The following is a 16,984-nucleotide window of genomic DNA, read 5'->3' as shown; positions in this document are numbered from 1 at the left end:
CCCAGTCTGTATTTTGTTTAAAAAAAAAGACTGCTTCCTTGTCATGTTCGTTATAGGAAGAGATGTATTAACTCAAATCAATGTACAATAAACCACTCATTCTCTTTTGTAAAAAAATAAATAATAATGTTTTCATTGCAGTTGTTTATCTGGCAAAAAGAATGAAAAGATAGCTGCCCACTTAAGATTTTAGCAGTCCGTATATAAAATAATGTTGGTGTGTAATGTGGAAATGCTTACGTGTAGAAATGATGATCAACTCTCTGCAGGCTGTCAGGCTGCCTGGTCACAGAGGTAGGCTGTGCTTCTCTGGCCTCAGCTCTGAAGTCAAACCCCTCACATCTAAGAGAGCTGGACCTGAGCTACAATCACCCAGAAGACTCAGCACTGAAGCTGTTCTCTGCAGGACTGGAGAAACTCAAGTATTTTGAGTGTTTGCCTCTATCAGTATTGTCTGCCTGCATGGGAGTGTGTTCCTGCATGCATGGGAGTGTGTTCCTGTGTGTCTGCATGCATGTGAGTGTGTTCCTGCCTGCATGTGAGTGTGTTCCTGTGTGTCTGCATGCATGTGAGTGAGTTCCTGTGTGTCTGCATGCATGTGAGTGAGTGAGTTCCTGTGTGTCTGCATGCATGTGAGTGTGTTCCTGTGTGTCTGCATGCATGTGAGTGAGTTCCTGTGTGTCTGCATGCATGTGAGTGTGTTCCTGTGTGTCTGCATGCATGTGAGTGAGTTCCTGTGTGTCTGCATGCATGTGAGTGAGTGAGTTCCTGTGTGTCTGCATGCATGTGAGTGTGTTCCTGTGTGTCTGCATGCATGTGAGTGAGTTCCTGTGTGTCTGCATGCATGTGAGTGTGTTCCTGTGTGTCTGCATGCATGTGAGTATGTTCCTGTGTGTCTGCATGCATGTGAGTGTGTTCCTGTGTGTCTGCATGCATGTGAGTGTGTTCCTGTGTGTCTGCATGCATGTGAGTGAGTTCCTGTGTGTCTGCATGCATGTGAGTATGTTCCTGTGTGTCTGCATGCATGTGAGTGTGTTCCTGTGTGTCTGCATGCATGTGAGTGAGTTCCTGTGTGTCTGCATGCATGTGAGTGAGTTCCTGTGTGTCTGCATGCATGTGAGTGAGTTCCTGTGTGTCTGCATGCATATGAGTATGTTCCTGTGTGTCAAACCTGAGTTAGTAAGCAGCCTATCAGATTGAAGGAGGAACTAGTGATCAAACCTGAGTTAGTAACCAGCCTATCAGATGGAAGGAGGAACTAGTGATCAAACCTGAGTTAGTAACCAGCCTATCAGATGGAAGGAGGAACTAGTGATCAAACCTGAGTTAGTAACCAGCCTATCAGATGGAAGGAGGAACTAGTGATCAAACCTGAGTTAGTAAGCAGCCTATATTTGGTAGAGTGGGCGAGGCTCGCCTTGTTCCTCCCGACAGTCAAACAAACAGTGAGATATTGATATTTTTTTTCATGAAAGTAATGTAACTAGTAATATAATGTGTTACTTTCCAGTAATATTGTCTGTAATATTGTTAAATGTAACGAGTAACTAATCCCAACACTTCATGTGTGTAAGTCTGATAATAATGAATCATTATCTTTTTTTTTATCCTTTTTTTTATTTTTTACATAATCTTTTACAGTTTGGACAATGGTGAAGCGCTCCGGTTACAACCTGGGCTTAAAAAATGTAAGTGATGAATGCTTAAGTTAAAAAATGTATTGAGCTGAAACAGGGCTGTGGAGGCTCTGACGCAAAGTTCTGATTCAAGTTCCATATAGTGACCTGCGTTTCTTCCTAGACTCTAGGGCAGGGCTTGGCAACCCTGTTCCTAGGCTGTGTTTCTTCCTAGACTCTAGGGCAGGGCTTGGCAACCCTGTTCCTAGGCTGCGTTTCTTCCTAGACTCTAGGGCAGGGCTTGGCAACCCTGTTCCTAGGCTGCGTTTCTTCCTAGACTCTAGGGCAGGGCTAGGCAACCCTGTTCCTAGGCTGCGTTTCTTCCTAGACTCTAGGGCAGGGCTTGGCAACCCTGTTCCTAGGCTGCGTTTCTTCCTAGACTCTAGGGCAGGGCTTGGCAACCCTGTTCCTAGGCTGCATTTCAAACTCATTAAAGACACACCCTCGTCCACTTACCCTTGGGGGAATCCCCGAGGCCATATAAGTCCTTCTGACTTCCTTTTTAATGGAGTTTACGAGTGCACAATTCTGTTCACTTCAGGGCCTGAAACACTCCATAATTCAATTTGCGGTGATTGTACATCCGCTAAGAAAAGTTCACCAAAACCTCAACGTCAATATGGAGTCAACATACAAGTGTAAGTAAAAACAAATGGAAATAAGTTAGAAATTGTGCCACTAATGCACAAACACGTTTCGTAAAATGAATGATATTTTTCTTTGGTTAGCTTTTGGAAATTCTTCAGAAGTTCCAGCTAGGCAGGCTAACGTCAGTTAGCTAATTAATTTGCTAGCTATCATACAGTATGCGTATATTAATAATTACACAGTTAAAATAAGGAAACATGCAATCATAATTGACTGTAGGGCATATAAAGCACCCACAAGCTACCAGCGGCTGAAAAAACAATTATCGCGGGACGAACGAGTGACGAATTTCAGGGCAAGGGCGGTCCATTTAAAATGCATTCCTTCCTTCCTCGCCCCTTTGCCTGCAAGTGTAAACTCGTCAGACGTCGTGATACGCCATCAAAAGTGTCCGCTTAAATTTGAGGGCTGAGGGGAGAGGGTGTGTCTGTTAAGTGTTTGGAATGCAGCCCTGGAGTGCCGTAAGTTTGCAGGGTTTTGTTCCAACTAGGCACCACACCTGAACAACTGAGCTAATTGATCAGTTTAGTGATTGCCTAAATTCAACACACCTGGTTTTCAAATCAAAAGTCAAATCAAATGTTATTTGTCACCTCACAGTGAAATGCCGAATACAACAGGTGTAGTAGACCTTACAGTGAAATGCTGAATACAACAGGTGTAGTAGACCTCACAGTGAAATGCTGAATACAACAGGTGTAGTAGACCTTACAGTGAAATGCTGAATACAACAGGTGTAGTAGACCTTACAGTGAAATGCTGAATACAACAGGTGTAGTAGACCTTACAGTGAAATGCTGTATACAACAGGTGTAGTAGACCTTACAGTGAAATGCTGAATACAACAGGTGTAGTAGACCTTACAGTGAAATGCTGAATACAACAGGTGTAGTAGACCTTACAGTGAAATGCTGAATACAACAGGTGTAGTAGACCTCACAGTGAAATGCTGAATACAACAGGTGTAGTAGACCTCACAGTGAAATGATTACTTACAAGCCCTTAACCAACAATGCAGTTCAAATAAATAGAGTTAATAAAAGATTTACTAAATAAACTAAAGTTTTAAAAAATCTAGTCAATCAAAACACATTTACGTAACAATGAAGAGGCTCTATACAGGGGGTATCGGTACAGAGTCAATGTGGAGGCTATATACAGGGGGTATCGGTACAGAGTCAATGTGGAGGCTATATACAGGGGGTACTGGTACAGAGTCAATGTGGAGTCTATTTACAGGGGGTACCGGTACAGAGTCAATGTGGAGGCTATATACAGGGGGTACCGGTACAGAGTCAATGTGGAGTCTATATACAGGGGGTACCGGTACAGAGTCAATGTGGAGTCTATATACAGGGGGTACCGGTACAGAGTCAATGTGGAGTCTATATACAGGGGGTACCGGTACAGAGTCAATGTGGAGGTTATATACAGGGGGTACTGGTACAGAGTCAATGTGGTGACTATATACAGGGGGTACCGGTACAGAGTCAATGTGGAGGCTATATACAGGGTGTTACGGTACAGAGTCAATGTGGAGGCTATATACAGTGCCTTGCGAAAGTATTCGCCCCCCTTGAACTTTGCGACCTTTTGCCACATTTCAGGCTTCAAACATAAAGATATAAAAATGTATTTTTTTGTGAAGAATCAACAACAAGTGGGACACAATCATGAAGTGGAACGACATTTATTGGATATTTCAAACTTTTTTAACAAATCAAAAACTGAAAAATTGGGCGTGCAAAATTATTCAGCCCCTTTACTTTCAGTGCAGCAAACTCTCTCCAGAAGTTCAGTGAGGATCTCTGAATGATCCAATGTTGACCTAAATGACTAATGATGATAAATACAATCCACCTGTGTGTAATCAAGTCTCCGTATAAATGCACCTGCACTGTGATAGTCTCAGAGGTCCGTTAAAAGCGCAGAGAGCATCATGAAGAACAAGGAACACACCAGGCAGGTCCGAGATACTGTTGTGAAGAAGTTTAAAGCCGGATTTGGATACAAAATGATTTCCTTTAAACATCCCAAGGAGCACTGTGCAAGCGATAATATTGAAATGGAAGGAGTATCAGACCACTGCAAATCTACCAAGACCTGGCCGTCCCTCTAAACTTTCAGCTCATACAAGGAGAAGACTGATCAGAGATGCAGCCAAGAGGCCCATGATCACTCTGGATGAACTGCAGAGATCTACAGCTGAGGTGGGAGACTCTGTCCATAGGACAACAATCAGTCGTATATTGCACAAATCTGGCCTTTATGGAAGAGTGGCAAGAAGAAAGCCATTTCTTAAAGATATCCATAAAAAGTGTCGTTTAAAGTTTGCCACAAGCCACCTGGGAGACACCAAACATGTGGAAGAAGGTGCTCTGGTCAGATGAAACCAAAATTGAACTTTTTGTCAACAATGCAAAACGTTATGTTTGGCGTAAAAGCAACACAGCTGAACACACCATCCCCACTGTCAAACATGGTGGTGGCAGCATCATGGTTTGGGCCTGCTTTTCTTCAGCAGGGACAGGGAAGATGGTTAAAATTGATGGGAAGATGGATGGAGCCAAATACAGGACCATTCTGGAAGAAAACCTGATGGAGTCTGCAAAAGACCTGAGACTGGGACGGAGATTTGTCTTCCAACAAGACAATGATCCAAAACATAAAGCAAAATCTACAATGGAATGGTTCAAAAATAAACATATCCAGGTGTTAGAATGGCCAAGTCAAAGTCCAGACCTGAATCCAATCGAGAATCTGTGGAAAGAACTGAAAACTGCTGTTCACAAATGCTCTCCATCCAACCTCACTGAGCTCGAGCTGTTTTGCAAGGAGGAATGGGAAAAAATGTCAGTCTCTCGATGTGCAAAAATGATAGAGACATACCCCAAGCGACTTACAGCTGTAATCGCAGCAAAAGGTGGCGCTACAAAGTATTAACTTAAGGGGGCTGAATAATTTTGCACGCCCAATTTTTCAGTATTTGATTTGTTAAAAAGTTTGAAATATCCAATAAATGTCGTTCCACTTCATGATTGTGTCCCACTTGTTGTTGATTCTTCACAAAAAAAATACAGTTTTATATCTTTATGTTTGAAGCCTGAAATGTGGCAAAAGGTCGCAAAGTTCAAGGGGGCCGAATACTTTCGCAAGGCACTGTACATGGGGTACCGCTACAGAGTCCATGTGGAGGCTATATACAGGGGGTACCGGTACAGAGTCAATGTGGAGGCTATATACAGGGGGTACTGGTACAGAGTCAATGTGGAGGCTATATACAGAGGGGTACTGGTACAGAGTCAATGTGGAGACTATATACAGGGTGTACCGGTACAGAGTCAATGTGGAGGCTATATACAGGGGGTACCGGTACAGAGTCAATGTGGAGGCTATATACAGGGGGTACCGGTACAGAGTCAATGTGGAGGCTATATACAGGGGGTACTGGTACAGAGTCAATGTGGAGGCTATATACAGAGGGGTACTGGTACAGAGTCAATGTGGAGGCTATATACAGGGGGTACCGGTACAGAGTCAATGTGGAGGCTATATACAGGGGGTACCGGTACAGAGTCAATGTGGAGTCTATATACAGGGGGTACCGGTACAGAGTCAATGTGCAGGGGTACAGGTTAGCCGAGGTAATTTGTAAAGTGACTATGTATAGATAATAAACAGCGAGTAGCAGCAGTGTAAAAACATATGGTGGGGTCAATATTAATAGTCCAGGTGGCCATTTTGATTAGTTGTTCAGCAGTATGGCATTATGGCTTGGGGGTAGAAGCTGTTACGGAGCCTTTTGGTGCTAGACTTGGTGCTCCGGTACCGCTTGCCGTGCGGTAGCAGAGAGAACAGTCTATGACTAGGGCGACTGGAGTCTTTGACCATTTTTTTGGAGCCTTCCTCTGACACCGCCTGGTCCAGCTCGGTTAAATTAAAAACATGAAGTGCCTATGGCACTCCGGGACCAGGGTTACCTGTCCCTGCTCTAGTGACCCAGGGCCGGCGCCAGAACAAATCAGTTGGACGGGCCTCTGGTTTCCATTGGTCGGGCACATTATTTTCACTGTGCCTCCTGTGTGTGCACCATTTTTTTTTTAACAGTAAAAGATCATAGACAACTGGTGAGTTTCAAGGTTGGGGATTCTAAGTGACCATTCTTTAATTCTCAATTTCAGCCAAAGAACAAAATAAGTGTTAAGTACAGAGTTTGGTCTACGGTTAGACATCAACCAAATAAAAATAAACACAAAAAGTAACACAATAACAATAACAATAACAAGGCTACATATACAGGAGTGTACCGGTACCGAGTCAGTGTGTGGGGGTACAGGTTAGTAATGAGGCTATATATACAGGAGTGTACCGGTACCGAGTCAGTGTGTGGGGGTACAGGTTAGTAATGAGGCTACATATACAGGAGTGTACCGGTACCGAGTCAGTGTGTGGGGGTACAGGTTAGTAATGAGGCTATATATACAGGAGTGTACCGGTACCGAGTCAGTGTGTGGGGGTACAGGTTAGTAATGAGGCTATATATACAGGAGTGTACCGGTACCGAGTCAGTGTGTGGGGGTACAGGTTAGTAATGAGGCTACATATACAGGAGTGTACCGGTACCGAGTCAGTGTGTGGGGGTACAGGTTAGTAATGAGGCTATATATACAGGAGTGTACCGGTACCGAGTCAGTGTGTGGGGGTACAGGTTAGTAATGAGGCTATATATACAGGAGTGTACCGGTACCGAGTCAGTGTGTGGGGGTACAGGTTAGTAATGAGGCTATATATACAGGAGTGTACCGGTACCGAGTCAGTGTGTGGGGGTACAGGTTAGTAATGAGGCTATATATACAGGAGTGTACCGGTACCGAGTCAGTGTGTGGGGGTACAGGTTAGTAATGAGGCTATATATACAGGAGTGTACCGGTACCGAGTCAGTGTGTGGGGGTACAGGTTAGTAATGAGGCTATATATACAGGAGTGTACCGGTACCGAGTCAGTGTGTGGGGGTACAGGTTAGTAATGAGGCTATATATACAGGAGTGTACCGGTACCGAGTCAGTGTGTGGGGGTACAGGTTAGTAATGAGGCTACATATACAGGAGTGTACCGGTACCGAGTCAGTGTGTGGGGGTACAGGTTAGTAATGAGGCTATATATACAGGAGTGTACCGGTACCGAGTCAGTGTGTGGGGGTACAGGTTAGTAATGAGGCTATATATACAGGAGTGTACCGGTACCGAGTCAGTGTGTGGGGGTACAGGTTAGTAATGAGGCTACATATACAGGAGTGTACCGGTACCGAGTCAGTGTGTGGGGGTACAGGTTAGTAATGAGGCTATATATACAGGAGTGTACCGGTACCGAGTCAGTGTGTGGGGGTACAGGTTAGTAATGAGGCTATATATACAGGAGTGTACCGGTACCGAGTCAGTGTGTGGGGGTACAGGTTAGTAATGAGGCTACATATACAGGAGTGTACCGGTACCGAGTCAGTGTGTGGGGGTACAGGTTAGTAATGAGGCTATATATACAGGAGTGTACCGGTACCGAGTCAGTGTGTGGGGGTACAGGTTAGTAATGAGGCTATATATACAGGAGTGTACCGGTACCGAGTCAGTGTGTGGGGGTACAGGTTAGTAATGAGGCTATATATACAGGAGTGTACCGGTACCGAGTCAGTGTGTGGGGGTACAGGTTAGTAATGAGGCTATATATACAGGAGTGTACCGGTACCGAGTCAGTGTGTGGGGGTACAGGTTAGTAATGAGGCTATATATACAGGAGTGTACCGGTACCGAGTCAGTGTGTGGGGGTACAGGTTAGTAATGAGGCTATATATACAGGAGTGTACCGGTACCGAGTCAGTGTGTGGGGGTACAGGTTAGTAATGAGGCTATATATACAGGAGTGTACCGGTACCGAGTCAGTGTGTGGGGGTACAGGTTAGTAATGAGGCTATATATACAGGAGTGTACCGGTACCGAGTCAGTGTGTGGGGGTACAGGTTAGTAATGAGGCTATATATACAGGAGTGTACCGGTACCGAGTCAGTGTGTGGGGGTACAGGTTAGTAATGAGGCTATATATACAGGAGTGTACCGGTACCGAGTCAGTGTGTGGGGGTACAGGTTAGTAATGAGGCTATATACAGGAGTGTACCGGTACCGAGTCAGTGTGTGGGGGTACAGGTTAGTAATGAGGCTACATATACAGGAGTGTACCGGTACCGAGTCAGTGTGTGGGGGTACAGGTTAGTAATGAGGCTATATATACAGGAGTGTACCGGTACCGAGTCAGTGTGTGGGGGTACAGGTTAGTAATGAGGCTACATATACAGGAGTGTACCGGTACCGAGTCAGTGTGTGGGGGTACAGGTTAGTAATGAGGCTATATATACAGGAGTGTACCGGTACCGAGTCAGTGTGTGGGGGTACAGGTTAGTAATGAGGCTATATATACAGGAGTGTACCGGTACCGAGTCAGTGTGTGGGGGTACAGGTTAGTAATGAGGCTATATATACAGGAGTGTACCGGTACCGAGTCAGTGTGTGGGGGTACAGGTTAGTAATGAGGCTATATACAGGAGTGTACCGGTACCGAGTCAGTGTGTGGGGGTACAGGTTAGTAATGAGGCTATATACAGGAGTGTACCGGTACCGAGTCAGTGTGTGGGGGTACAGGTTAGTAATGAGGCTACATATACAGGAGTGTACCGGTACCGAGTCAGTGTGTGGGGGTACAGGTTAGTAATGAGGCTATATACAGGAGTGTACCGGTACCGAGTCAGTGTGTGGGGGTACAGGTTAGTAATGAGGCTATATATAGGAGTGTACCGGTACCGAGTCAGTGTGTGGGGGTACAGGTTAGTAATGAGGCTATATATACAGGAGTGTACCGGTACCGAGTCAGTGTGTGGGGGTACAGGTTAGTAATCAGGCTATATATACAGGAGTGTACCGGTACCGAGTCAGTGTGTGGGGGTACAGGTTAGTAATGAGGCTATATACAGGAGTGTACCGGTACCGAGTCAGTGTGTGGGGGTACAGGTTAGTAATGAGGCTATATATACAGGAGTGTACCGGTACCGAGTCAGTGTGTGGGGGTACAGGTTAGTAATGAGGCTATATACAGGAGTGTACCGGTACCGAGTCAGTGTGTGGAGGTACAGGTTAGTAATGAGGCTATATACAGGAGTGTACCGGTACCGAGTCAGTGTGTGGGGGTACAGGTTAGTAACAAGGCTATATATACAGGAGTGTACCGGTACCGAGTCAGTGTGTGGGGGTACAGGTTAGTAATGAGGCTATATACAGGAGTGTACCGGTACCGAGTCAGTGTGTGGGGGTACAGGTTAGTAATGAGGCTATATACAGGAGTGTACCGGTACCGAGTCAGTGTGTGGGGGTACAGGTTAGTAATGAGGCTATATACAGGAGTGTACCGGTACCGGGTCAGTGTGTGGGGGTACAGGTTAGTTGAGGTCATTTGTAAAGGTAGGGGTGTAGTGACTATGCATAGATAAACAATAACCAATGTTGTTTATGGTGTGATATGAAGCTGGAGACCAGTGAATAATGTTAGTTGACTAGATTGGACAAATGTAATATGTTTTTTTTGTTGGTTTCGCCATCAGATGCCTGTGAACTCACACTGGATCCAAACACAGCAGGCAGACAGCTCATTCTGTCTGAGGACAACAGAAAAGTGACATCGGTGGAGAGTTTTAAGGACCGGCCACAGGTGCTGTGTAGAGAGGGTCTGAATGGGCGTTGTTACTGGGAGGTAGAGTGGAGTGGGGAGAAAACTCGTTTGGCAGTGACCTATAAAAGAAAAAGTAGTTTTGATTCCAATCTACTTGGAAGCAATGACATATCTTGGGGTCTGGGATGCTACAGTGATGGTTACACTGCCTGGCACAATGGTAATCACACGACCATACTGGCCCCTCACTCCAATAGAGTTGGAGTGTATCTGGACTGGCAGGCTGGTTCTCTTACCTTCTATAGCATCGCCTCTGACACACTGACCCACCTGCACACATTCCACACCTCATTCAATGAGCCCCTCTATCCAGGGTTTTTGGTTGAGGAGATGGTGTCCCTGTGCAGGGTGATTTTTAGCTCGAGCTGCTAGACCTGCTAGACCTTATTGTTTCTTAGCAACTGGACCTTCCAGGTAAATCTGGCTATTCAAATCCATCTTTCTTCTTCTTCTTTGGTACGAAATACAGTTTCCCCATCAATAGAATAAAATGTTACGTAGCATATTATGTATTCAAGCCTACAGATATTATACAATTAAAAATAATTCAACATGAAGAAGGAAGTTAAGCGATGTTGCCATAGACCTGATATATTGACCTTTACACGGAACCCAAACCGGCTGTGCGCCATCGTGCATAAATGGATTTTGCCCCCCCCCACACCAAATGCGATCATGACACGCAGGTTAAAATATCAAAACAAATTCTGAACCAATGACATTAATTTGGGGACAGGTCGAAAAGCATTAAACATGTATGGCAATTTGGCTAGTTAGCTTGCACTTGCTAGCTAACGTTAATTTGTCCTATTTAGCTAGCTTGCTGTTGCTAACTAATTTGTCCTGGGATATAAACATTGACTTGTTATTTTACCTGAAATACTCAAGGACCTCTAATCCGACAATTAATCCACACATAAAACTGACAACCGAATCGTTTCTAGTAATCTCTCCTCCTTCAAGGCCTTTTCATCTTTGAATTTATATGGTGATCGCATCTAAACTTTCATTGTATTACCAGCAACAACCGGCAACAAAGTTCGTCTTTCAATCACCCACGTGGGTATAACCAATGAGGAGATGGCACAGAGGGTACCTGCTTCTATAAACCAATGAGGAGATGGGAGAGGCAGGACTTTCCGGGCGATCTGCGTCAGAAATAGGAATGACTTCTATTTTAGCCCTTGGTATCGCAGACGTCATTGGCGCGCGCGAGCAGTGTGGTTGCAATAGTTGAATAACATGGATTTCTAAATTTATTTTGCGACGCTCGCGCACGCGACGTGTCTGGTCTGGTCAGCATGTAAGATTATTGGTTAGGTTAGATAATATGGACCTAATAGATAGGCCTAATCATATTGAAACAGCTCAGACAGAGTCTAATGGCTTAATACTAGGTAGGTCTATCGATTGAACATAGATGAAAGTGATGTTAATATATATCCTAATAATCTAGCTATTATATAATTCAGTTATTTTGCTTCGCTTGTTTTTAACATTGCAAACTTTTTAAGTTATTTATATTCAACTATGAAGTTGTTGGTGGTCACAGAGAGACAGATAAACATCTTCATAAACGGTGATCTAACGATGAATTGAGCTGTTCTACGAGGTTGTCTGAGGCAGGCGTTAGATTACGAGCAATTTCAAGTGCAATGTTAATAAAGACGGTTTTGGGAAACGCTCGGTAATGTAAATATGGTTTTACGAACGTTCTAACGATGAATTTAGCCTTAAGATGTTTTTGGGAAACCGGGCCCTAATCGAAAAAAACGTGTGTTTCTACGGTATATTGCTATACACTTATGTTCCTAGTCCGTTTGAATACCTATCCCTAAACCCAATTTACGGGTGTAGGGGTATACCGCCACCCTCTGCTCACTCCAGGGAATTTCAGGGTATTGGTAAATTATCTGGGCCTCGTTTCGCACTTGTGATGTAGCCAAATTTAAAGCAATACGATGAACGTACGCTACCAGCTTTCACTAAGTGTATCGTTAGACAACCTGGTCTCAGAGCTTTTCGTATTATTCTGTAGATCAATTCAATACACTCCACTTACTCCACTTTATTGATCTAGACAAGTCAGTTAAGAGCAAATTCTTACAATGATAGCCTACCCCAGCCAAACCCTAACCTGGACGACGCTGGGCCCTATGGGACTCCCAATCACAGCCTGTTGTGATACAGCCTAGAATCAAACCAGGGTCTGTAGTGACACCTCTAGCACTGAGATGCAGTACCTTAGACTGCTGCGCCTCGGGAGCCCAAAATGATATGTTTTGTATGGTATATATTAGTCCTAATTTGTGGATTTCCATCGTATGATATGTTAGGAATGTGTAAAAAGTATGATATGTTACGAATTTGTAAAAACGTATATGTTACGAATTTGTGAAACATGTTACGAATTTGTAAAACGTATGATATGTTACGAATTGTAAAAATGTATGATATGTTGTAAATTTGAAAAACATTTTTTTTTAATTATTTTTTTTACATTTCCTGTGTTACGTCTAGTCTATGAGACCAGGCTGCGTTAGTCTGTAGATATTGACAGGATCGAAAGAAAATCAGCGCTGCTCAAGGATCAGCTTTCTCCATTAAAATCTTACCTTTAACATTACAATTATACAACAATATTGAAGGTGCTCGTTATGCTTAGCCAATAGTAGAGCTAATACATCACAGATTGGGCACATGTTGTCACACATCATGAAACAGAGTGTCAAAAATGACAGACTGTAAAGTAGCCTAGTGGAAAAATATAACTCGATATGATTTCAAGGCTCAATTATCCTATTTATCTTTGAATGAAGTCATCTCGGTTTTCATTTGTGGCATTGTGTTATCTTTCATTTGTTTGCAGTGGCAACCCGTCATTCACCTGTTTAGCTTAAAAAAATAAAAACGTTTGGTTGTTGTTGCCTGTTTTGCATGTTATTTTGGCATTAATACGTGTCACATATCAGTTTGCAAACAATGTAAAATAAATAAATAATTGAGTTAATGAAGATGCATACAAACATGGTCTCTTTTTTGCTTTCTTGAGTAAGGCAGCTCCAAAATGCAGGTGTTTCAGCCTAGCTCAGTGCTTTCTGTGGTGATGGGGCAGACAGCGGAAAATACAGAGCGTAGGGGTTGGTAATGTTCTCTAGTTGCGCTGTGATTGGCTCAGTGTTCTGTTAGACATGGGGACACTACGTCACCGCAAAATCTACGGGTAGAGCTCGGAAATTCATGCCCCTTGGGTGCTGCCGTAGAGTTACATTAGAATTGCCTATCCAAGAAGGCTCAAGGTCATTGGACAGATCGTCGTCAAATCACGTTATATCTACTTGAGCTTTGATTGGACACATCAACATCATACTTACAAAATCTTAGCTAGCAAACTAGCAGTCATCATCATGAATCAAGTCGACAATCTACTGGCAAATAATTTTTAAGCCTTGTCATATGAAGAGAAATTATAGATAAAATGTATCGGTGCTCATCGGCCATTGGACATAAGCATTATACGACAAGTTGGAAATCAACTATTCAACACTGAGTGGTTTGGAAGGAATCAGTGGGGTGGGTTTGTGGTCCAAGTCTGGGTTTAACGATCTCTTTTCCAAGCTTAAAAGGATAAACATGCAACATTTGCCATGCTGTCAATCCAGATTGACTTCTGGAACGTCTGGAAACTCGGAACTGGGAAATCTCATACTTCAGTGAGTTCAAGACAACTGGGAACTCTGAAGAAAAAAACGACTGGGAAAATACGTTTTGAACAGTCATCCAACTGGGAATTCCAAGTCGGGAACTCTGGCCTCTTTCTAGAGCTCCGACCAGAAGATCACTAACGTCATCATGATTTGACCTTGTTTTTTCCCCCCAGAGTTCCCAGTTGTCTTACGGTTTGCCTCTTATCCTCTTGTTTTATCAACTTTGTACGTCTATCTAGTCAATTAAAAATTCTGAAGTTATAGATAGTTGGTCACAGTCAGACAGAACAGGCCAGGCATAAACATCTTGATTCTATGTTTAGCGGAGATCTTCTGTGGAAAAAGTGTCGTGGAAGGGCAACAAAAATAAAAAGTATCTAAGATGCACTTTGGCTGCTCTACGAGGTAGTCTGGATCACTTGTAGATGTGGAAAGGTTTTAATGAGACAAAAAAAGGCTCTGGGAAACAGCTTGGCTACTAAAGATTCATCATAAAATGGTTCTTTTTTTTTACTGTTTTTTGCCCTTCCACGACACTTTTTCCACAGAAGATCTCCGCTAAACATAGAACAGGCCAGGCATTAACATCTTGACTCTATCTTAATTAACTACTAAGCTCTGAGAAAGGAGGCCCTGTTCACATGTATTTTTGTATTTCTCATGCTTCCGCCTCTGTTATAATTGTGCCACTAATTTCTTATAATGTACAGTGGGGCAAAAAAGTATTTAGTCAGCCACCAATTGTGCAAGTTCTCCCACTTAAAAAGATGAGAGGCCTGTAATTTTCATCATAGGTACACTTCAACTATGACAGACAAAATGAGAAAAAAATCCAGAAAATCACATTGTAGGATTTTTTATGAATTTATTTGCAAATTATGGTGGAAAATAAGTATTTAGGACATCTACTTTGTGCATGACAAGTCATTTTTCCAACATTTGTTTACAGACAGATTATTTCACTGTATCACAATTCCAGTGGGTCAGAAGTTTACATACACTATGTTGACTGTGCTTTTAAACAGCTTGGAAAATGACAGAAAAGGATGTCATGGCTTTAGAAGCTTCTGATAGGCTAATTGGCATAATTTGAGTCAATTGGAGGTGTACACGTGGATGTATTTCAAGGCCTACCTTCACACTCAGTGCCTCTTTGCTTGACATCATGGGAAAATCTAAAGAAATCAGCCAAGACCTAAGAAAACAATTTGTAGACCTCCACAAGTCTGGTTCCTCCTTGGGAGAAATTTCCAAACGCCTGAAGGTACCACGTTCATCTGTACAAACAATAGTACGCAAGTATAAACACCATGGGACCACGCAGCCGTCATACCGCTCAGGAAGGAGACATGTTCTGTCTCCTAGAGACAGAATAGAACTGTTTGGCCATAATGACCATCGTTATGTTTGGAGGAAAAAGGGGGAGGCTTGCAAGCCAAAGAACACCATCCCAACCGTGAAGCACGGGGGTGGCAGCATCATGTTGTGGGTGTGCTTTACTGCAGGAGGTACTGGTGCACTTCACAAAATAGATGGCATCATGAGGTAGAAAAATTATGTGGATATATTGAAGCAACATCTCAAGACAAATGGGTCTTCCAAATGGACAATGACCCCAATCATACTTCCAAAGTTGTGGCAAAATGGCTTAAGGACAACAAAGTCAAGGTATTGGAGTGGCCATCACAAAGCTCTGACCTCAATCCTATAGAACATTTGTGGGCAGAACTGAAAAAGCATGTGGGAGCAAGGAGGTCTACAATTCTGTGTAACGCATATGTCGTTGGAAGTAGACCAAAGTGCAGCGTGGTGAGCGTACATTTTATTTTAAAATGTCGCCAACAAACAAAATAAACAACAGTGAAGCTTACAGGGCTAAGTGCCACAAACAAAGTTAACTGCCCACACTGAAAGGAGGGAAAAAGGGCTGCCTAAGTATGGTTCCCAATCAGAGACAACGATAGACAGCTGTCCCTGATTGAGAACCATACCCGGCCAAAACGTAGAAATTAAGAAACATAGAAAACAAAAAATAGAATGCCCACCCCACATCACACCCTGACCTAACCAAATAGAGAAATAAAACCTCTCTCTAAGGTCAGGGCGTGACAACCTGACTCAGTTACACCAGCTCTCAGGAGGAATGGGCCAAAATTCACCCAACTTATTGTGGGAAGCTTGTGGAAGGCTACCCGAAACGTTTGATCCAAGTTAAACAATTTAAAGGCAATAATACCAAATACTAATTGAGTGTATGTAAACTTATGACTCACTGGGAATGTGATGAATGAAATAAAAGCTGAAATAAATTATTCTGACATTTCACATTCTTAAAATAAAATGGTGATCCTAACTGATCCTAAAACAGGGAATTTTTACAAGGATTAAATGTCAGGAATTGTGAAAAACTGAGTTTAAATGTATTTGGCTAAGGTGTATGTAAACTTCCGACTTCAACTGTATATAATAAGCTTGCAAAGTCAGGATCAAGAGTTCAATTACCACTGGAGCCACCCATTTGAAAATGTAAGCGTGCCGTACGTATTAAATATGCGACATGTCTTGTTTTTGGCAACCCCACCAAATTCACTTAGAAATGTGAGTTATAGATCTGTCATTCTCATTGAAAGCAAGTCTAAGAAGCGGTAGACATGTTCTATGTGCTCTATTTCTATGCTTCCAGTGTTTAGCTTTTGTTCTTTTACTTTCAGTTCTGTACACCAGCTTCAAACCGCTGAAAATACAATATTTATGGTTATGGAAAATATTTTTCACCACATATTAGATGGTACAATGATTCTCTACACGATGACTGTTTGTTTTGTCACACAAACTGAAATTAGGCGAAATATTAGAATTTAAGCAAACCAGGAAATGGCAGAGTGATTTCTGCTGCATATTGCACCTTTTAAAGCATTTGCTAAATGGCATACAGTATATGATTCTATATTATTGCTATAGAAACAAGCATACAGTATATGATTCTATATTATTGCTATAGAAACAAGCATACAGTATATGATTCTATATTATTGCTATAGAAACAAGCATACAGTATATGATTCTATATTATTGCTATAGAAACAAGCATACAGTATATGATTCTATATTATTGCTATAGAAACAAGCATACAGTATATGATTCTATATTATTGCTATAGAAACAAGCATACAGTATATGATTCT

The 16,984-nt window shown here is 42.7% G+C and overlaps 1 protein-coding gene across 1 annotated transcript in view; it reads left to right on the top strand.

The window, feature by feature from the left end:
- LOC110494797 (NACHT, LRR and PYD domains-containing protein 12) overlaps positions 1–13,117 on the top strand; it is a 30,807-nt gene extending 17,690 nt beyond the window's left edge. The window contains 3 exon segments of the mRNA XM_090206463.1: positions 270–422; positions 1,642–1,688; positions 9,964–13,117. Of these exon segments, the coding sequence (XP_090062589.1) occupies positions 270–422; positions 1,642–1,688; positions 9,964–10,463 (700 nt within the window). The 3' untranslated portion in view covers positions 10,464–13,117.
- Positions 13,118–16,984: the final 3,867 nt, after the last annotated feature.

The sequence above is a fragment of the Oncorhynchus mykiss genome, chromosome 17 (genome assembly GCF_057628025.1).
Source record: "Oncorhynchus mykiss isolate SJ-2025 chromosome 17, ASM5762802v1, whole genome shotgun sequence".
NCBI lineage: Eukaryota > Metazoa > Chordata > Actinopteri > Salmoniformes > Salmonidae > Oncorhynchus > Oncorhynchus mykiss.
This window is presented reverse-complemented; position numbering and strand designations above follow the sequence as displayed.